Source organism: Chroicocephalus ridibundus, chromosome 14 (assembly GCF_963924245.1).
Source record: "Chroicocephalus ridibundus chromosome 14, bChrRid1.1, whole genome shotgun sequence".
Classification (NCBI taxonomy): domain Eukaryota; kingdom Metazoa; phylum Chordata; class Aves; order Charadriiformes; family Laridae; genus Chroicocephalus; species Chroicocephalus ridibundus.
Genome location: NC_086297.1, coordinates 3,512,018 through 3,531,756, shown reverse-complemented (window position 1 = coordinate 3,531,756; position 19,739 = coordinate 3,512,018). Strand labels below are relative to the sequence as shown.

General features: G+C 66.5%; 4 protein-coding genes across 10 annotated transcripts in view; 3 read left to right on the top strand and 1 right to left on the bottom strand.

The window, feature by feature from the left end:
* The window catches only part of SDK2 (sidekick cell adhesion molecule 2), a 49,511-nt gene extending 48,772 nt beyond the window's left edge, over nucleotides 1–739 (top strand). The window contains exon 45 of the mRNA XM_063351978.1: nucleotides 364–739. Within this exon, the coding sequence (XP_063208048.1) occupies nucleotides 364–717 (354 nt within the window). The 3' untranslated portion in view covers nucleotides 718–739. The remainder of the gene's footprint in view (nucleotides 1–363) is intronic.
* Nucleotides 1–19,739, bottom strand: part of RPL38 (ribosomal protein L38) — a 314,431-nt gene that overhangs the window by 114,603 nt on the left and 180,089 nt on the right. The window lies entirely within an intron of this gene.
* Nucleotides 7,286–14,843, top strand: CDC42EP4 (CDC42 effector protein 4). 7 transcript variants are annotated; one of them, XM_063351984.1, is made up of 3 exons: nucleotides 7,335–7,417; nucleotides 10,342–10,464; nucleotides 12,904–14,843. In XM_063351984.1, exon 3 carries the CDS (start codon nucleotides 13,018–13,020, stop codon nucleotides 13,951–13,953), a length of 936 nt encoding a protein of 311 aa, XP_063208054.1. In that variant the 5' UTR covers nucleotides 7,335–7,417; nucleotides 10,342–10,464; nucleotides 12,904–13,017; the 3' UTR covers nucleotides 13,954–14,843. The 7 variants fall into 7 exon arrangements, with proteins under 7 accessions (XP_063208050.1, XP_063208054.1, XP_063208051.1 ...); XM_063351980.1 differs by lacking the exon at nucleotides 10,342–10,464 and having other exon boundaries at nucleotides 7,286–7,417; XM_063351981.1 differs by lacking the exons at nucleotides 7,335–7,417; nucleotides 10,342–10,464 and adding an exon at nucleotides 10,475–10,813.
* Nucleotides 17,469–19,709, top strand: CPSF4L (cleavage and polyadenylation specific factor 4 like). Its single transcript, XM_063352471.1, has 6 exons — nucleotides 17,469–17,571; nucleotides 17,855–17,905; nucleotides 18,357–18,509; nucleotides 18,764–18,859; nucleotides 19,172–19,265; nucleotides 19,631–19,709. The coding sequence occupies exons 1-6, from the start codon at nucleotides 17,469–17,471 to the stop codon at nucleotides 19,707–19,709; spliced, it is 576 nt and encodes a 191-aa protein (XP_063208541.1).

The window sequence follows — 19,739 nt, the reverse complement described above, 5'->3', positions numbered from 1 at the left end:
GCTTCCCCCCGCCTCAATGGCCCCTTTGTGCGCGGCCAGGGGAAGCTGAATCCAATTACCGCCAGCGGGGAGGCAGGGCCGCCAGCACCCGCCTCCCAAAAACACCCTCCCCGCCAACCCCTGGGGCATCACGGCCTCGGGGGCGGCCCCCCCAAGGGCCCCCGCAAGCCTTTTGTGTGAAGTTTTATTTTACTTTGGCAAGAGGCAGAAACACCCCAGCGGTGCCGCAGCCATCCCAGCCCCTTAAAGTCTTTTGGGATGCGCTCGCCAGCATCCCCAAAGGAGCATCGGGGAAAGCTCAGCCTAGTTTTGGGGCTGGGGGGTGATGCCCCTTACTGACCCCATCCCATCCCGTTTCTTTAGGGCAGTGACAGCGAGTACGAGGTGGACCCCGGCCACCAGAAAGCCCATTCCTTCGTCAACCACTACATCAGCGACCCCACCTACTACAACTCCTGGCGGCGGCAGCAGAAGGGCATCTCCCGGGCGCAGGCGTACAGCTACACCGAGAGCGATTCGGGGGAGCCCGACCACGCACCCCTCTCCAACAGCACCTCCACGCAGCAGGGCAGCCTCTTCCGCCCCAAAGCCAGCAGGACTCCCACCCCCCAGACCCCCGGCAACCCCCCCAGCCAGCCCGGTACCCTCTACCGCCCACCCAGCAGCCTGGCCCCCGGCTCCAGAGCCCCCATCGCTGGATTTTCTTCTTTCGTTTGATATTTAAACAGAAGCGAAAACAAACAGGAGGAAAAAAAAAAATATATATATATAAAAAAAAAAAGGAAAAAAAAGAAAAGCCCCCAAGAAATTAAGAAAATAGAAAAAAGCGGTGAGGGGGAGAAGAGGAGGAAGCGGAGAGGCTGAAGGGCCACGGGGCACTGAGGATGGCACTGGTGCCATGGCGGGCAGCGTCCCCAGGCTCGGCGTCACCGCAGGTGTTTCACTTTCTCGGCAGCGCCGGAGCAGAACGCCGGGTGCCTTCCCTGGGGCTGGGGAGCAAAACTCAGCTCCTCTTTTCAGCCAAAGCTTCCTGCGTTCCGGACTCCTCGGCTGCGGAGGGATGGATGGGTACGGGGTGCCAGGGCTTGGCGCCAGAGTTCGCCCCTGGCATCTGCCGGCCTGGCCGGGATCCCAAGGGTGCTGCCGGGCTGGGTGCGGGGGCTCTGGCCATGCCAAACCCCGGCCCCTCCACTTGTGGCTCCCCCAGGACGTGGGGACAAGCGGTGACACAGAGACCCCCGACTGCAGAGGGGAAGAGGAGCTCTGCTGATCTTAAAACCTCTGGACATGAAACTCCCACCCTGGACCCCCCCAGCCTTTGGGAGAAGGGGGCAGCCACTGCGCCAGGAACCCCGGGGGCAATTAATTCCTCCCCTCGTTAGTGCCTGGTCGAGCACAGCACCCCCCCAAGGAGAACACAGGACTTAAACCCCAGGAGAGCCCCGCCGGGGTGCAAGCGGTGCTGATGTCCCCCCCGCCATGATTTTGCACCCTGAGGCTGCGCCGGGGCTCTGGCAAGGGCGATGCGGTGACCGTAGCCACCCCTCTGCATTTCTGGTGGTTTGGGGAATTTTTTTTTTAATGGGGTTTTGTGCAGAGGCCTGGGAGGATAAGGGGCAAGCAGGGGTGGCGATGCCCGGGGGGGTCCGGGGCCGTTTTGGTGGTCTCTGCGTAGCAAAACCCCCGCAGTGCCTACGGGTGAGCCAGGCACCAGCCCGGCGGGGCCGCGGCACCAGGGCTGAGCCGAGGGAGATGCCAATAAACAGCCTGAGGATCATCCCGTCTCACGTCTCTGTCACCCTGCTGCGGCGGGATGTGTCCGTCTGTCCTGCTGGCCCGGCCAGGCTTGTGTCACCCCTACGGCACTGGAAAGGAACCGGGCAGAGGGTGCTGGAGGCTGCGGTGCCGGGATAGGGCGCAGAACAGTGCGTGGAGCTGTGATGGCTGTATCCCTCTCTGTCTCCATCCCGGAGCAGTGGGATTGGAGGGAAGGGGGACCCAGTGGTGGGATAGGGGAGGAGGGAGGTGACCCCATGCTTTTGGCATCACCGGCGCCTGGGATTTCTCCTGGTTTGAAGCCACCCCCGCTGCCTGCTCTGCCCTTCAGGCCTGGCAGGAAAATCCGGGTGATGGGCTGGGGTTCCATTGCCCGTCACCCCCCGGGCAGCACACAGCACGGGTCTGGAGCGAGGGCTGGGGGAGGCTCAGCCTGCTGACAGCGCCAGCACTGGCACCGCTTCCCTGCCCGGGGGCTCTTCGCTCCCTGGGGGCTGTGGGATCTGCCGCAGGACCCTGCTGCCGACAGGGCAGGGGCTCGGAGCCCCACACAGGCACGTGCCCAGACCCTCACCCTGGCGTGAGCAAGGGTCTGGGGCTGCCAGAGGGAGCGTTTTGCAGGAGGTGCATCTGGGGACTGGTTTGAGATGGGGGTGCGTGACCCTGAGCCACAGCCCCTCTTCGCCCGTCCGCTGGGCTGGGGAGAAACTGGGGAGGCTGCGGTGGCATCGCCCCCCGAGATGTGGCCACCGGCAGAAGTGCTGTCCCCGCCTCGGCGTGTCACGGCAGCCCCGGGGCTGGCGGGGAGCAGAGGGCATTGCTGGCAGGTGACTCATTGACCTACTTGGGAGCTGGCGCCGAAGGCAGCGCAGCACCCAGGGGTGCCCGTCCCCTCCCTGGGCAGCAAAAGGGCTCCCGACACCCCGCTAAGGTGGGGATGTTGGCACAGGGGCAGAGGGGGGGTCTGCATTTGGCTGGACAAATCCTGCCCTTCATTTGCAGTCCGGCTCCAGCCCCGAGGCATCCCGGCTTGTGCAAGAGAGACCTTCCTCCCACCCGGGCTGGGACGCGGAGCTCACAGAGACGCAGGGCAGAGCAGGTCTGGGGAGTCGAGCAACACGGGCGAGCTCCCCATGCAAGGGATGCTCCCTGTGCGAGGGACGCTGCTTGTGCGAGGGATTCTCCCCGTGCAAGGGATGCTCTCTGTGCGAGGGATGCTCCCCGTGCAAGGGATGCTCCCTATGCAAGGGATGCTCTCTGTGCGAGGGATGCTCCCCGTGCAAGGGATGCTCCCTGTGCGAGGGATGCTCCCTGTGCGAGGGACACTCTCCTCCCACGCAGGGCATGTGCCAGCCCCTGTGAGCAGCAACAACCCAGTGAGCACCGAGACACGGTCCCTGGACACGTCCCCCATAGTGGGGACAGTGGGATGCGGGTCCCAGGCGGTGCCTGTGTGGGGTCTGCGTGTGCTCCCCAGCACGGCGTCGTGCTGCAGCCCCCGCAGCCAGGGCAGAGCAGAGCCCAGACCCCGCTCGCCCGCCCTGGCCAGGCTCATCCCTGGCCCCGGGGAGGAGAAGCCGGAGGGTGCAGCAACATCCACGGCAGGTTTGGAGCTGGCGCCGTGCCGGGAGGTGAAGCCGCTGGTGTGGCTGTGGCCAGAGCACCCGGGGCCCTGTGGCAGCGACGGTGGCAAAGCCGGGACAAGCCCTTTCTGTTGGTGGTTTCCCATGGCTGACGGGTGCGGCACCCGAGGAAGTGGCGGATCCCACATGCCACCGCAGAGGTGGGTTCACCCTCTGCGCCCCAGGGAACCTCCTCGGGGACGGTCTGGGTGCCGTGCAGGGCACAAAGCCCACTGTGGGCACCGCAGAGAGGGGCTGAGTGACAGTGGCAGTAGCGGGAGCTCTCCTCACCTGTGCTGCCTCAGTTTCCCCGTGGCACAGATGCCACCGGACAGGCTGGTCTTGCGGGGAAAGGCACCATGCTTCCTGCTGAGCACAGCCACCTCTCTCCCACCTTGTCTTTCCCCACGCTGCTGCCACAACCAGCTCTTTCCAAAAATCACTCCTGCAGCCCCAGCCCCACCGGGCAGGTCCAGGCTGCCCGTGCCCAGTCCCGCTGCTGCCTCTGCAGCCTGCTCCATGCGGCCAGGGCGAGCTGTCGGCAGCAATCAGCCCCTGGGGACCCAACTGGCCTTGACGTATCTCCCGACTCCTGCTCGGCGGCGGCCTGCGGTTCTCCCAAGGGCAGGGCACCGCTCACTTATCAGGGTTGGCGAGCCGAAGAGGGGCAGAGGGGAGAAGCTGCACCCCCAGACCTTGGCGTGCGGACGGGGCCGCACTGGAGCAGCACCCGCTCGCTGCCCCGGACGCGATGGGGAGATGTTTGTGTGCTAGAAATGGGGGTTGTGACCTGTAAACGTGGGCTGAGTCTTGTGATTTATTTTTATTTATTTAGCCGAAGCGGCATTGGTGTTGGAGGAGTCGGGCAGTAAGAGTTTATTCTCCCGGTTGAGGTTACATCGAGCAAGGAATAATCAGAGCAGAGAGATGCTCGGTGTGCGCTGGAGGAGAAGCAGCCCTGCAGCGGGCTCTCCCTTTCCTCCGCATTTCCCTGATTCCCCGCCAGCTCCCGGGGCAGAGCCGAGTGTCCCCACCTTTCCCTTGCCTTGGGCCGTGGCGACAGGGACAGCCCCTCTTGTCACGCCGGGGGCTAGACGGGACTCAGCGCATCCTCAGAGCCCCGCGTGCCCGGGGCCCTGCCGCCTCCCGCGCCGTGCCAGGCTGCGAAGCTGGCGGCGCGGGCAGAGCTGCCGGTGACGGAGACGGCGTCAGAACACTGCTGGGGTGGCGGGGAGAGGAGAGCGGCGGAGAGGAAGGACCCAGGTCTGTGCACCCTGTCCCCGAGGCGCGGGTGCCCGGCGCACGATGTGGCACGCCGGCCGAAGGCGTCCCTGCTCCCAAGCTGTGCCAGGTTTTCCATGGGGGCGGTGGGTCCCCGCAGCAGCCACGCTCCAGGTGGGATCCCTCAGGGTCAGGGGAAGCTGGGGCGGCTGCACTGCGGCCGGGTGATGGGTTCCCGGGCAGGCGGCGGGTTGTGCCAGCCTGTTCCCTGGCAGTGCCGGCCAGGGGAGCGTGTGGGTGGGAAAGGCAGGAGGCTGCACCAGGAGCGTGCCCACGGCAGGCTCCGACCTGCACACAGCTTGTCCCGGCGCTCACCCGTGCTCCCATGGGTGCCGAGGTGCTGGTGGTGAAGCAGGCGGCGCATTCCTGCCGGGGTGCGCCGGTTAGCCCAAAAACCGCTCACCCCTGGGCAAACAGCATGGGGAAAGGGTGAAACCCCCCGACTGTGGGTGCAAGCTGGTGTCCGTGGGGGTTAGCGGGGCTGACAGGGGGTTTCTGGCAGCATCCAGCCCTGGGGCTGGAGGGATGTTGGGGGGCTGTGGGGGCAATTCCCTGTTCTTAGCACCTTGGGGTGTCCAGACGGTGATCCCCACACCCTGCTGCAGCACTGGGGCTCGGGGAGCCTGGCTCGGCAGCATCTCCTGCGCGGCCGAAGGCAGCGTCGGCAGACAAAGCTGGCAGGCGCTGGCGGCAGGAGGAGGGGACGGGGCTGCCGGGAAACTCGGGCGCTTCTCCCTGCCCTGCTTTTCAATGTGCTTTTCAATCCTTTTCTTTTTTTTCTCCTCTGCTTTCAAAAGCTGCTGAGAAGCAGCCAAAGGAACCGGCGATGGGTTCGGGAGGGGTCGGAGCGATGCAGCCACCAGCTCCTCGAACCTCCCAGCATCCTGACCTCGCCACCATCTCCCCAGGGCCGGATCCAGCCCCGGGGCCCTGCCTGGCCCGAGCTGCCGCCGAGGAGAGGGGAGGGGGCCCGTCTCTCCCAGGCAGTTTTTCAAGTTGAGTGGGTGCCTGCTCTTCCCAGCCGGAGTTAGGCCAGCCCGCAGGAGCCTTCCCCGGAGGCTCCCACCACCCGGCTGATGTTAATCCCTCCTGACTGCGCTGTCTCAGCCAGCGCCATGCTCCCGTGACAGCATCAGGTGAGGCGAGCAGCGCTGCGCCGGTGCCATGCCAGCCTTCAATGAACACGCGCTGACCCCACATGAGTGGGTAGAGCTGCCAGCTGGGGCTCTGGCAAAGCCTCCTCCTCTTCCTCACCCGCCGCCAAACCATAGCGGTGGCTCCCAGGGGACCCCTGCTCAACTGTGAGCATGGGGCACTGCCTCCTGCCTCAGTTTCCCCATATAGAAAACAAGGAAAATAAAATTAGCCAAACAAACCGGCTATGAAAATGGGGCTGGTGTGAGCCGAGGAAGCAGCACGGCCTGGGAAGGAGACTGCACGCACCGGTGGAAGCTGGGTGGTGCTGGACACCCCCGAGCTGCGGGCAGAGGCTGTGCGCTGGGTGGTTTGGCCCCAGTGCTCAGTCCGGCAGAGCATCTCCACCGTGCCAACCCCAGCATCTCTGCAGTGATGCTCGCGGGAGTGATGGTTCCTTGGCTACTCCGCAAGCCCTGCCCTTCCTACGGAGGAACGAGTCTGTGCCAGACGAGCCATCAAAGCGCCCAGTGCTGCCCAGCCCTGCTGCCAATGCAGCCCGCGGCCCCTGGGTTGGTGCTGCCGAGCCCAACCTGGGGAATGGAGCTCCTTGTACCCGTGACATGAGAAATACTCACCCCCCCTCCAACGATGTGCCCCAGCACCCCAGCCCCCGGGGGTCGCATTGTTGAGGCATCCCAGCACCCCACTTGCCACCCCACTGAGTCCAGCCTGGCTCCCTCGCAGAGGCACCAGACGCTCCGGAATATGCAAGAAACGCTGCATTAGGCAGATTCGGGATAATCGCGTCTCTCCCGCCCCTTTTCTCCCACAAAGGTCTCGCCTTAATCCCCGAGCGCGGCTGTGCAGCCCTGCACTCTCCCTTTCAGCGTGTCGCCAGCGCTGGGGGGCCAGGGTGGCCGTGGTGCTCCCGCCATTGCGTCCCCACCATGGACCACCCAACCGACCCACAGCCTGGAGGGGCCCTGCGGCCCCCCAGGGGGATGGAGCGGAGGGGCTGGAGGGGGACAGGGAGCTGGAGGGGGAGTGTGGGTGCCACAGCCTCGGGGGGGTCACGGTCATGAGTGGAACGGGGGCATCGATGCTGCCCCGGGGCTGAACCCACCAACTCCCAGTGGCTCCGTTGGGCTCTTAAATCCCCTTAATTAATTAGAGTCACTCACCCCACCACCTGCGGCCGCTCTGCCGGGGTGCAGCCACCCTCTTGCTCTAGTCCCGGGGACCCCACTCCCCCCACCCCGCCGAGGGCAGGGATCCGTCAGCCCCACCCCCGCGGATCCCCATGGAGGGCCCGGGCTCCCCACTCGTGTCCCCACTCGTGTCCCCACTCAGGGACCCCCCCCACCATCCACGGGCAGGGCCACGCCTGGGACAAGGGTCCGTCCGCGTCGTTCCCCCCCCCGCCCCGCCCCACTCGGGTTTGAATGGAGGGTGTGGGGCTGCCCCGTGACGTGGCGCCGCGCCATTGGCCCGGGCGGGGCGATGACATCATGCCCGCCGCGGCGTAGCGGGGGGTGCGGTGTGGCCGGGGCTCGGCTCGGCTCGGCTCGGCCATGGACCGGCGGCGGGGCCCGGCCGCGCAGGTACGGACCGGGGCGGGCCGGAGAGGGGGGGGGACCGCGCTATGCTGGGGCTCGGCTCACCGGCACGGCTCGGCGCGGGGCGGGGCGGGAGAACCGGGCCCCGGCTCGGCTATTGTCCGGGCGGGCGGGGTCGCCGGGGTGTCCCCAGCTCCGCTCCGGTAGCGGGACGGGGGAGGCGGTGACCCCCCAGGCCCCCGCACACACACACACACACACACACACACACACACACACACAGCGGGGCGTGGGGCCGGTCCGCGGCGCGGGTGGGCGAAGAAGGGGTTAACAGGATGCGGAGCCGTGTTTGCCCAGCGTGGGGAACCGGCCCGGCTCACCCCGCCCCGGCGGTGGCTACCGGTGGCCGCTCGCCCTCGGCTCCCGAGCCCGACGGCCAGGGGGTGTGTGTGTGTTCGGGGTGCCCGGAGCCGGCGGTGGCCGCAGCCGGGGCGGTGGCTGCCGGCGGCCCTTCTCGGAAAGGCTGATCCTCCGCCGAGCTGGAGCGAGTCCAGCGGCACCCCTGGGCCGGCCGGGGCTGGGCGCAGGCGGGTGCTGAGTCAGAGCCACCCGAAATCCCCCTCCAGCCCTTCCTCCGGCAGCCTGGGACAGGGCTCGGGGCTTCCCTCGTCCCCCAGCCTCCCCCTCCCGCACCGCTCCCCAATCCCTGGGGAGCACACGCCAGCTCCCATGGGTGCCCCGGAGAGTGGGGGACCTCTGCGGGCACGGGGCTGGCTCCCAAACCCACTCCGGTGGCCGCAGAGCCAGGGGCCGGTGGGCGACGACCACTCGTGGAGAGCTGGAAGCAGCCCGCGCCGCCCTGGTTTGACCCCAGTGGTAGCAGCGTTAAGTATAGATATTTCCGAGTGCCGAATGTATAGATCAGGAAGGCTGTTCCAAAGGAAGCTGGAATCGTTAGCGCTTGGGGGGAGAAACTGAGGCAGGGAGTGAGGCAGCGAAGGGAGTGCAGGTCTCTGCGCCCCGGGATGGGGCTTTCTCCTGAGCTGGGTGCTCAGTAAACAACTCTGTTTTGGACACAGCTCCCTCGGAGACCATGGAGTGAATCCAGCTGAAGTTTAGCACCAAGGAGGTTCAGTGGGTTTGGGTCCCGGGAGGAAGATCCAGGCTGGCTTGAGTCCCCATTGCCAGGGACCAGCCACCCGACCCGGGGGCTGCCTGGGCAGTGGGGGTCCCTCCTGGCCCCCGAGGGCAGCCCCACGCCGCTGCCCGCAGGCAGCCCCGCTGCCAGCAGCGTTGTGCTGACCATGGCGGTCTCTCCCTTTGTTCCCTTGGTTTTGTCGTGAGCGCAAACAGCCGCCGCGGTCGTGGGCCCCCTGAGCCAGCCGGCTGTGGGGTGCCGGCCCCCGCCGGCAGGTAGGGTGCTGCGGCCAAGCCGTGGGAAGCTGCCTGTTTACTTCCCGTCCACCCCAGCGAAACCGCAGGAATTTAGAGCCCGGCGGAGGTCGGGAGGTCTGTTTAGCCCCGGTATCCTGTCGGACCCCAGCCAGCCCCTGTTGTTGTGGGAGACGGAGCTGGGGCCAGCGAGGAGATAACCTTTCCCCCCAGAAACGTCCCCTCCTCGCCCTGGAGAGCCGGGGGCTGGTTCGTGGCCCCGTAGCAGGAGGATTTATGGTCCTGTGCGTGTTCTGGCGTGTCCTGCCAATAGTTCTTCGCTGAACTCTGGCTAGCTCCCGGTCGTCGGCAGTCCCTCGGGGAGCACTGCTCTGCTTTTGGCACCGGCGTGCCGGCGAGTTTGCCGGCTTGGCTCTGATCGGCGTGCCGATAGCCCTGGCGAGAGCCGAGCTTCGCCTCCCACCCCGTCTCGCTGGCCCTGGCTCTGACGCTCGCCGCCGGCTGCCTTTCCGCTTCCAGAAGCGCTGCCGGACCCGCTCCACGCATCCCACGGATGAACTGCAGCAGCGTCCCGGTGCCAGGGACAGGACCAGACCTGTCACCCTCGCCGGGGAGGAGGAGGCGGTCACCGGGGCGCCTGGGCTGCCCGCACTAACAGGACCGTCTGCCCCCGGGGGGCCTGGGGAGACTCGCTGGGGGAGCCCCGACGCCAGGGTGTGACAACGGGCTGGGTCCCCTCCTGGGGCTGGCGGTGGCAAGGTGTGATCCGTGCCGTGTCTCCAGCAGCTGTCTGCCAGGCAGGAACATCAAAGAGCCGCCTGAGACGGATCCCTGAGGGGCAGAGCACCAAAAAGTGGGGCTGAGCAGCCGGCATGTCCTCCCTGCCCGGGCCGCCCGGGGCCAGGGAGAACCCGCACGCCGGGCAGGGAGGACATGCCGGCTGCTCAGCCCCACTTTCTGACAGGGGTGGGGGGCCCAACCGGTCCAGCACACCCCCTGGTGTGCTCCCAGGGTGGGGAGAGCATCCTCTGATCTCTGGGCTGGAGGGTGCTGCCTGGGGTGCTCTGCGTGGCAAAGCCGGGGAGGCTTGTTTGGAGCCGGCCGGGCCGGCCGGGATGCTTTCCCCCTCCCCCCCGCCCCATCCTCCCTAGGTTTGGCTTTTCCAGCTTGTGAGTGGGATGGCGGCGGGGGCAGGATGCGTGGGAGCGTGGCTGGACCCGGCGTTTCCCCACTGCGCGCCCATACTGGCTTCTTTCTTTAAGCCGCTGGTTGCCCTCTGGACCCTGGGGATGAGACTGGGGAGGATGGGGGGTGTCTTGTGGGAAGCCTGCACTGTCGGGGCCCGCGGTCCCTGCTGCCTGCTCCGCACCCAGCGGGGTTGTCCCCCCTCTTCCATGCTGGCTGCAGGACCCCGCTGTCAGGCAAACCACTCATTCGCAGGGAAAACTGTGTCCCCGGGGACCTGAGGCTCTCGCTCCTCGGAGCTCGTGGTCCCAAAGGGCTGAGAGCGCTGGTGGGAAGCAGCGCACGGGCTGTCGGTTCACTTTATCCCTCTTGTCCTCGACTCCTGCTTACAGGTCCTGTTCCCTTCCCCTTTCCTCGGAGCCCTGCTGGGACTTGGCCGCGCTCTGGGCTCGCTGCCCCAGGAGGAAGGGCTGCCAGCCTGCACAATCTCTCGGGTTACAGAGTGCCTTCCCCTGGTAGGTAGCTGGGGAGGCGGCGGCGGTGAAGCCGCCCTGGCCTGGTTTCTTTTGTGAAAGTGCCGGCAGTGGGAATGTCACAGGATCCGCTCTCCTCTCCCCGAGCGAGAGGAGGAGAAAAGGGCTCTGTGCTCTGCTCCCCCCGGGGCAGGACAGGGCCAGCAGCCGGGCTATGCGGGCAGCGGTGTCCCACCGCGCTGCCGTCACCTCTCGGGGCGAGCTGGGAGCGAAGCGTCGAGGGACGGGGAGATTTTGGCCGCTATGAAAAGGCTTCGTGGGCAGGAGCGTCGAGGGGGGACGCGGTGGCTTGTTTGGAGGCTGTGACGGTGATGGAGAGCTGCTGGCCGGGGTGCGCCGGTAACGCTCCGACCTCCCGGTGGCCCCTTTGCCGCGGCTTGCAAAGTATCTCGCATATGCTGAACTTGGCCCCGAAATCTAAATACAAGGGAGGGACAGTCCCCAGATGGCCTAAATCAGCAGCACGGTTGCCTGGCCCAGCTGGGGAACTCGCCGGGAGTGTTTGTTTTATGTAAAACCAAAGGCTGGAGGAATGCCGGCCTGGAAAGGAGACCTGACGGGGGGGAAAACGTCTGTGCCACGCTCGCGCTGGGCTGGGCGTGCGGGGGATGCTGGCGAGGGGAGCGGGGCTCCAGCGAGCTGCGTCGGGAGAGGGCGAGCGGTGAAGAAGCTCAGCTCCTGGTTTGAGGGTGCGGAGAAGGTGTCACGGCTGCTCCTTCTCTTCCCTGGGCTGCTGGGGGTAAAGTGGGGGCTCCCCTGGCCAGACCCCCACCGTGTCCGTCGCATCCCCGGGCTCTGCTGCATCATTCACCCTGCCGAGAAGGGCTCGCACTGCTGCCTCCATGGGGTGGTGGGACCCTGCACCGGGATGGATGGGGAGCCCCGACGCGTGCCGCCGGTGCCGTGCCGCGGGGTGTCCCTGCCATGGCTGGTCCTGCACAGAAGCCGTGCCGGGGAGGGCTGGGCACCGGGACTTTGCACCCATGTGGGGTCAGAGTCCGTCCTGCCTGCACGGGACCGGCCACAGCCTGCCTGAAGCCCCGCTGCACGGTGGGGGACGGAGGGGCGTCACAGGGCAGGTTTGGGAAGGGATGGGGGGTGGGAGCCCTCCGGGGCTATGCTGGGGGTGTGGGGCAAACGCTGCAGCCCCCTGTGGTGTCCGGCTGAGTGGGCGTGGGGCTGCCTTGTGTCAGGACCATGCTGCCATCGCTGGCTGTGGGGCCGGGGCTCGCCTCCAGCCCACCCCACGGAGCCATTCAGCTGCACCCTGGGGCTGGGTGGGCAATGGGGGGACATGGCCATGTCCCGAGGCTCGCTCAGAGGAGAGACATCGGTCCCTTCCCCGCGCACGTCACGGGGCTGTGGTGTCGCTGGCGGTGCCCGGAGGGAGGAAGCTGGCGGCCAGGAGCCCTTCCTCCCCGTCACCAGCCTCTCCCGGGACCACCTGGGGCTGCCTGGCGCCAGGGAAACACGGGATGCGGTGACGTGGACACTGTCCTTGTCCCCTCCTGTGGGGCCACAGGCATGGGGCTGGACAGGTCGGCTGGTGGCACCGAGGCGGCCACGGGAAGGAGGAACGTGCCTCTCCACATCCCGGTCAGCCAGGGCCCTCGTCATCTCTGCCGCCGGCTGCCACCCCTGAGTCACGGTGGTGACAGTGAGGTGGCCGGGGAGGGTGGGCACAGCCACGCGTGGGCTCAGCGCTGGGGTATAGCGAGGAGCAGCATGGAGGGCTTTGGGGTGCTAAAGGGCAGCAGCAGGGCTGTGTCCCCATGTCCCCATCCCGCCCAGCGTGAAGGGGTACCTGCGGGGTGGCTGCCTGTTCCCCTGTCCCCATCCCGGCTCCCCCCGGCACGCCGCTTGGCTGGCGGTGCCTCCCGGGGGCTCTACGCCCTCCTCGCACACTTCCTGCCGTCTGTTTCCAATTCCTCCTGGCGTCTGCTCCTCCCTGCTTTCTTCCAATTAAAAAAAAAAAATCCCAGGCATCTTCTCAGCGTGCGGCTCCCAGAGGCTGGAGCGCTGCCGTGCCCTGCTCCGGCGGCTGGGGCTGCGCGGGGAGGGGACAGCGGGTGCCCGCGGTGCCCCGCATCCCTCTTGGTGCCCTTTTACGTGGGGCACAGGATCGGGGATCGTCCTGCAACATCCCTGTGCCCAGGTCTTTCTCCTGCGGTCCTTTCTGCACATCTGCTCCGTGGATGGAGTTTGGGACCCGGTTGTTTAGGGGGTGTGGGGAACCCGGGGGTGTCTGGGGACCCGTCCCCAGGGAGCCGTTCCCTGCGTGGAGGCTATTCCCGGGGGAGCGGAGCTGCTGGTGGGCATGGGGTCACATTTTGCAGCCTGGCGGGGTGAGGGCTGGTGTCGGCAGGGCTGTGCCATCCATGTCCTCGAAGCCTGACCGTGTCCCTCTCCCCTGTCCCCTAGGAGTGACCAATCCGTGACGCCGGTGGGAGCCCAGCAGCGGAGCACCAGGCGCAAGCCCCGAGGGGATCCGTGGGACGTGCGGCTCCACCCGGGCCGCCCCGGCGCAGCGCGGCGATGCCCATCCTCAAGCAACTCGTTTCCAACTCTGCCCACTCCAAGCGGCGCTCACGGGCCGACCTGACGGCCGAGATGATCAGCGCGCCCTTGGGGGACTTCCGCCACACCATGCACGTGGGGCGGGCAGGGGACGCCTTCGGGGACACCTCCTTCCTCACCAGCAAGGCCGGGGAGCCGGGGCCGGAGGCGGGTGAGGAGCCGGGAGCCTCCAAACCCAGCCTGCTCTCCCGCCGCTTCCGCAGCAGCAAGCGCTCGCAGTCGGTGACGCGCGGGGATCGGCGGGACATGCTGGGTTCGCTGCGGGACTCGGCCCTCTTCGTGAAGAACGCCGTCTCCCTGCCCCAGCTCAACGAGAAGGAGGTGGACAGGAGCGCGGGGCAGCTGCCCAAGAGCCTCTCCTCCAGTCCCGTCAAGAAGCTGCCCGAGGAGGTGAGCCCCGAAGAGCAGCAGCGCCCGAACGGGGCGGCCGCCGGGCCGCTGAGCCCCAGCTTGGACGAGCGCGACTTCGGGGACATCACGGAGCTGCCCGTCGTGGTGGCCAAGAGCGGGGCGGGCATGAAGCACGCAGAGTCCATCATGTCCTTCCACATCGACCTGGGGCCCTCCATGCTCGGGGACGTCCTGAGCATCATGGATAAGGAGCAGTGGGAGCAGGACGAAGACGCCGAGGCAGAGGAGAGCCGCGAGGAGGAGGTGGATGCCGCCCTGCCTGGCTCCCCGGTGATGGCAGCGGCAGCAGCCCCGCCGAGCCAGAGTCCGTCCCGCAGCACCGGCGGCCGCTGCCCCAGGGACAGCAGTTCGGTGTCCAGCTGCGCCTCGGGGCCAGAGGAGCGCAGCCCCGTTCCCGGGCCACTGAGCCAACGGAGCCCGCCGAAACGCCCCGACAAGGAGTTCTCCTTCGCCGATGACGATGACGACGAGATCAGAGTATAAAAGGCTGGGGGCGGCCGAGCCAAGGGGTCTGGTTCTCATCTGCGGTTGCTTGGACATGGGGCCGAATACCCCGGTGCTGCAGCGGGTGGCACCGGGGAAGACTCAACTCCTCCCTCGTTCCCTCTCCCCGTCTGGCGGCGGACGTGCCGCGGCAGGACAGTGCTCTGCTCCCGGGGCCGGGGACAGCCCCGACACCTCTCGGCTCCCGGGGAGCTCCAGCACATCCCGGGAAGGGAAAACAGACTCAATTTTTGGTTCTTTTTGTTGGACTTTGGATATTAGCTCTTTTCTTCCCCCCCTCCCCTACCCATATAAAGCAATATAGGATCAAACGAGGCTTCGAAGTTTTAGCCCCTTTAGTAATATATATTTTTTTTTTTTCTGCCGTACGGTTTTTACTGCTCTCTGATTTGTACTTAACTTTCTTTACTCTGGCTTTTGGTTTTAACGGAGGGGAGATTTCCCACGAGGAAGGACTTGGCTCCGGAGCTCAGAGGGGGCCGAGGGCGGCTCCAGCTCCCCGGGTTTCTCGGGGACCTTCTACAGACCACGAGCCTCCAGCCCCGTGCTGCGGCGGGGGCTCACTCCCTGTCCCTCGGATGGATGGATCCATCCCAGATGCTTTGACCCTCCAAACACCCTGGGGGTCACGGGGATGTCCCCTGGCACCGGCTGCTCCCAGGGATGCCAATGCGCGCGTGGGTCCGTCCCCAGGAGGAGGAACGCCTGGGACCCCCCGTGAGCCCTGGTGTCCTGTGTGCCGGGTGGCCACCATCATGGGCCAGCCTGGCTGGGCAGCGCCGACACTGGCCTGGTGCAGGCAGGTGGAAGAGGAGGGTTTTATACCATGTATGTACAAATGCAAAGAATAAAAGGAAACGGTAGTGACAGCGGTGGCCTGAGTTCCTGGGGGATGAGACGCGTGGGGACAGGCGTGCTTGCGCCCTGCTGCACAGGTGGGGACCGCCGTTCTCTGGGCTGCCACCGTCCCCAGACCCTGTCCCTGGCTGGAGTCCTGCCTGCCGGCGGGTCCCCTGGCTGGCGTTTGGGCACCTGCGGTGGGAGGAAGTGTGTGAGCTCCCGCTGGCCGGATCTGGCTCTGGGCTGGGACCCTCCGGCCAGGCCGGCTTCTGCCAAGGGACAACCCTGCCAAGATGCCGCTCTCCTCCCTGCGGCCCTGCTCCCTGCCAGCCGGGGAGGAGGGGACGGTGATGGCAGGGCAGGACCGGCTGTCCCCGCTCCCATGGGCTGGGGGCTGGGGTGGGGGCTGCCCTGGGTGCTCCCGGCCCCGCGGGGCTGCCGTGGTCCCTGTTGACCCCAGCAAGGGTGGATGGAGGGGTCACATCTGGTGTGATGAGCAGGGTGGGTCGCTCTCATCCCATGGCTGGCTTTCCGCGGCTCATCCCCCGGTGTGAGTGGGGCTCTGCCAGCATGGAGGGTGCCTTCCCTCCCTGGCCGTGATGGAGCCAAGCGCCTGCAGGAGCCCTTCCCCACATGGGTGGAGAGCACGGCTCTGCTGGGAGCACCGGCCAGGCTGTCCTCACTGTTGCTGAAGGGGGAGGAAAGGATTTGGCCCCCGCCATGTCTCCTAGCCCTAGGAGGGGCTGGGTGCCCCTGTCATCCCGCAGGGATCTCCCCCGGTGAAGCCGGTGGGAGCAGGCGCGCGCTGTGCCGCAGCGAGGACACAATGGGATGCTGTGCGCACGCCAGGGCCGACGCAACGCCCCGTGGCGTGGGACATTGGGCTATTGTCCGGGTCGGGGAGAACAACAGCAGCTGCGGCTGGTGGCTCTGAGCTCACCGGGCTGCCACCGCCCCGGTCGCTGCAGCACAGCCCCCCCCCGTCCTGTGCCAGGGTCCCACAGCCGCTGGGCCCTGTCCCTGCCGCCAGCACCCTCCCTGGAGCCCACCGTCCTGGTCCCTGTCTCCTGTAAGGTCACCGGGCTGCTGGGGGGACCTGGCTCCCTTTCTCCCGTACTGATGCTCTGATGCAAAGCAGGGGGGTAGGGCACTGGGGTTTGCTCCCCTTCCTGGGACCCCCTTGTTCCCTGGGGTCTCGCTGGTGCCGTGGGGAGGGGAGAGAGGCCCTGGGGTGACCCGGCACCATCCGCCTGCGACCGTCACTCTGCAATGGCTATCTTTGTGACGCCTGTCGGCTCCAGCCTCCCGCTCGGCAGCACCGCGCTGCCGCGAGCCGACGGGGCAGAAAGCACGCGCTGGCTCGCCAAGCGTGCACGGGAGATGGCCCTGCTCGACGGGACGGGATGGTGGCTCCAGCACACCGTCAGTGAGCAAGAGCAGGGCTAGCTAAATGGCTCCCGGGCTAGTGGGGAGTAATGCCAGTGGTGTCCGGCCAGTGCCTGCTGCTGGGAGGGCAGGTCGGATGGGCTGCACCCCCAATCTCCCCCAAAACCTCCATCTGCACAGCACAGGGTGAGCATCCCGGTGTGGGAGCCGGCGTGTGCGCGGGATGCGGCCGGCAGGACCGCGCGGTGCCAGGTCGGTGCACAGTACCCGTCACAGGGCCGCGGCCCCCGCGGGCAGCGCTCCGGCGGGCGGGCAGCACTGGTCCAGTGCATTTATCGCTAGTGACAGAATGGGAGCAGGTCTCCATCCCCGATGTGTCAGGCCGCGTCGCTGCGGGCGTGTGTCGGGGACGCGTGTGGCTGCGGGAACCGCGTGATGGAGGAGGGACGCGGCGTCAGGCCAGACCTGGAGGCTGCCCCCTCTTTTCTGGGTGGCAGCCCCGGGGAAGCGGCGTGGCACCGCGGTCGTGCCCGGCACGTGCCGCTGCAGCCTGGCATGTGTGCAAGCCTGGCGGCAGGGACAGAAGGGACTTCTCGTCGGGGTGTGAGGTGTGACCTGGCCGTCCCCACCACGAGCCGGGGGGATGTGGGTCTCTCCTGCCGGGCACCTTGCGCTGGAGAGCGGGGCTGGGGACGGTGCTGCCGTGTCCCCGGCGATGCTCAAAGCACTCGGGAGTGCAATAAAACCCCCCCCAGGATCTGTCCCCGGCTCTCTGAGCGCTCAGTCACAGCATTCGGGCCGCATTTGGCTCTGTTGCGGGCTGAGCAGCAGCCCCGGCGTGAGGGGGTTAACCCAGACGGGAACCAGCTGCTCTGCCCCAGAGCCGGGGCTGGAGGAAAAGCAGATGTCGGTGCAAAGAGGCAATTATGGGGGGGGGTTGGATGCGATGGGGGCCCGGGGCTGAGCTCCCCGCAGCTGGGCTGCGGCACCAGGCAATCACGGCTGCAAATTGAGATCAGATGTGGGCAGCTCCTCGCTCTAAATGGAGTGCTGGGGGCTGCTGCCTGGGCTGGTTTTGCTCTGGCTCGGGGAGGAGAAGGAGGAGGAAGAGGAGGGTTTTTGCATGCTGCTGGGGCCCAGTGTGGCTCTGGTGACCTGCAGAGCGTTGTGCTCCCTTGGGAGGCCCGTGGTTTCCTTGGCCAGCCCCTTTGCAGCCCCTGTTCCTTGCTGGCGCTGGGCTGGAGGTGCCTCTCACCAGAGCAGGGGTGATGCAGGAGCTGGTGGCTGGTGTGGAGAAGATCAGGTTTGACCTAGAGGCTGATGTGGAGCACCAGCGAGGAGCTCAGCCCCTGCCCTTCCCAGGTATGGACAACCAGTTGGGGATGGGGTCCTGCGGCATCCTTGGAGGGTGGCAGGGGTGCAGGAGGTGTTGGGGTTCTCCTCCTTGCTGGTGCTCCTGGCTCTCACTGCACCCACCGCGATGCCTGGGTGCTTCTTGTCCTGCTTGGGCTCCTGCCCGAGGCCAGGCTGGCTCACAACGTTGCTCCCCGGGCTGCCGGTGGAGGGGGACAGCATGCTCTTGGCCTCGATGGCATGATGGTCCCAGCACTGGGGCCAGCGGGTGAAGCTCTCCCTGCCCTGCTTTCCCCCGCAGAGCCGGGGGAGGCCATCTGCAAGTATTTCCACCAAGGGCTGCGCTCCAAGGGTGAGCGCTGGGTAGGGATGGGCATGGGACTGACACCACCCTGCAAGATCCTGGGGACACCAGGGAGCTGGCTGGGTCCCCTCCCTGCTCTATGGCCAGCCCATGTCCATGGCCGATTGCTCTGTAGCCCTGCGGCCAGTGGGTTGGCAGGTTTTAGCCTGAAATGCTAATGCTGCTCCGAGTCCATCATTTCCCCCAGCCCTTTGGACGATTTCTCCTACCCCTTCTGTGCTGGGGGGGCTTGAGCACCTCCAGGGCAGCCAGACCTTGGCGGTGCGCACAAGACCGTGCCCTGTGCACCCAGTGGGTGCTGCAGATCTCCTCCATGTCCAGGGAAACTCCGGCACATCCCAAGCCAAAGAGGTGGGGGATGCTGGGGCAGGGGATTCCTGGGGGCTGTGATGGCGGGGGGCACGGGCAGGCTCTGACAGCAGGTCTGTGCCGGGGCCAGGCGTGCGCTGCCCGTTCCAGCATGTCGGCAGGGAGAAGACGGTGGTGTGCAAGCACTGGCTGCGGGGGCTCTGCAAAAAGGGCGACGGGTGCGACTTTCTGCACGAGTACGACGTGACCAAGATGCCCGAGTGCTATTTCTACTCCAAATTTGGTAGGTGCGGGACAGGGCCGGGGACCCCAGCAAGCCTCCCCCACCCCAGCACCCACGTCCCTCGGGTCTGGCCTCGAGCAAGTGCCTGATGCCACCTCCTGTCTGTGGGAAGAAATGCCACCGGCACCCACCCAGGGCCACCATTCCCTGGGCCGAGCCTGGGTGCTCCCGGAGCACCTTTGTTCCCCCCCATCCAGCCCATCCTTGAGCACTTTTGGCTTGGATGAGCTCTGTCTCACCCCTTACACCCATAGGTGAGTGCAGCAACAAGGACTGTCCTTTCCTGCACATTAATGCCACCACCAGCGCCACGGGCTGTCCCTGGTATGACCGCGGTTTCTGCAGGCATGGTGAGCTGCTGGGATGGGTGCTGGGGTGGGCAGGGGCTGCCCACGTTCCCTACTCACCAGTGACAGGGGGTCCCCTCCTGCCACTGGCCCAGTCTCCTGCCACCTCTGAGGTGGCAGAGCCACAGTGGGTTGTCTGGGGACCACCTGGGAATGGCACTGGGTGCCCGGTGGGGATTTGGACTCAGGGAAGCAAAGGTCCCAGAGAGCTGAAGGGGAATGGGGCTGCTGGGGGAAGCTGGGCTCCCGAAATCCCTGCGGGGCTAGGGGTGCTGCTGTGTCCCTGCAAACAGGAGCCTCTCCTCTGTGTGGCAGGTCCCCTGTGCAAGTACAAGCACACGCGGAGGGTGATGTGCACCAACTACCTCGTCGGCTTCTGCCCAGAAGGACCCAAGTGCAAATTCATGCAGTAAGTACGGGGCAGGCTGGGGGGGAGCTCAGTGCACAGCCAGCCTGGGACAACGGGGACAGCCCCTCTTTGAGGTGGCAGAGGTGGCCATGCCCCTTGCAGTGTCTGGGTCAAGGACAAGGGTGCTTTAGGTCCTTGTCTGATCTAACTGGACCCCCCGGTGTCTCCTCACATCCAACCTGAGCTGGTGACCGTAGGGTTTGCAGCGGGTGGGCAGGGGACAGCCCTGGTCCCCATGGAGATGCCTGTGCCCTGGGAGACCCCTGAGAGGCCGTGGGAGCCATGGGGGGATCTCGGGGAACCATGGGAGTATCACCACTTGCCATGCGCAGGGGAGTAACTGCCTGTGCTGTGTCCCCCTCCAGCCTCAAGGCCGGGCTGATGACGAGCACCGTGGATCCATCCAAGGTGATGCAGAGACAGTCCAATGCCATTCCCTCTTGAGCCGAAGCCTCTTGTGCCTCTGCCCATCGG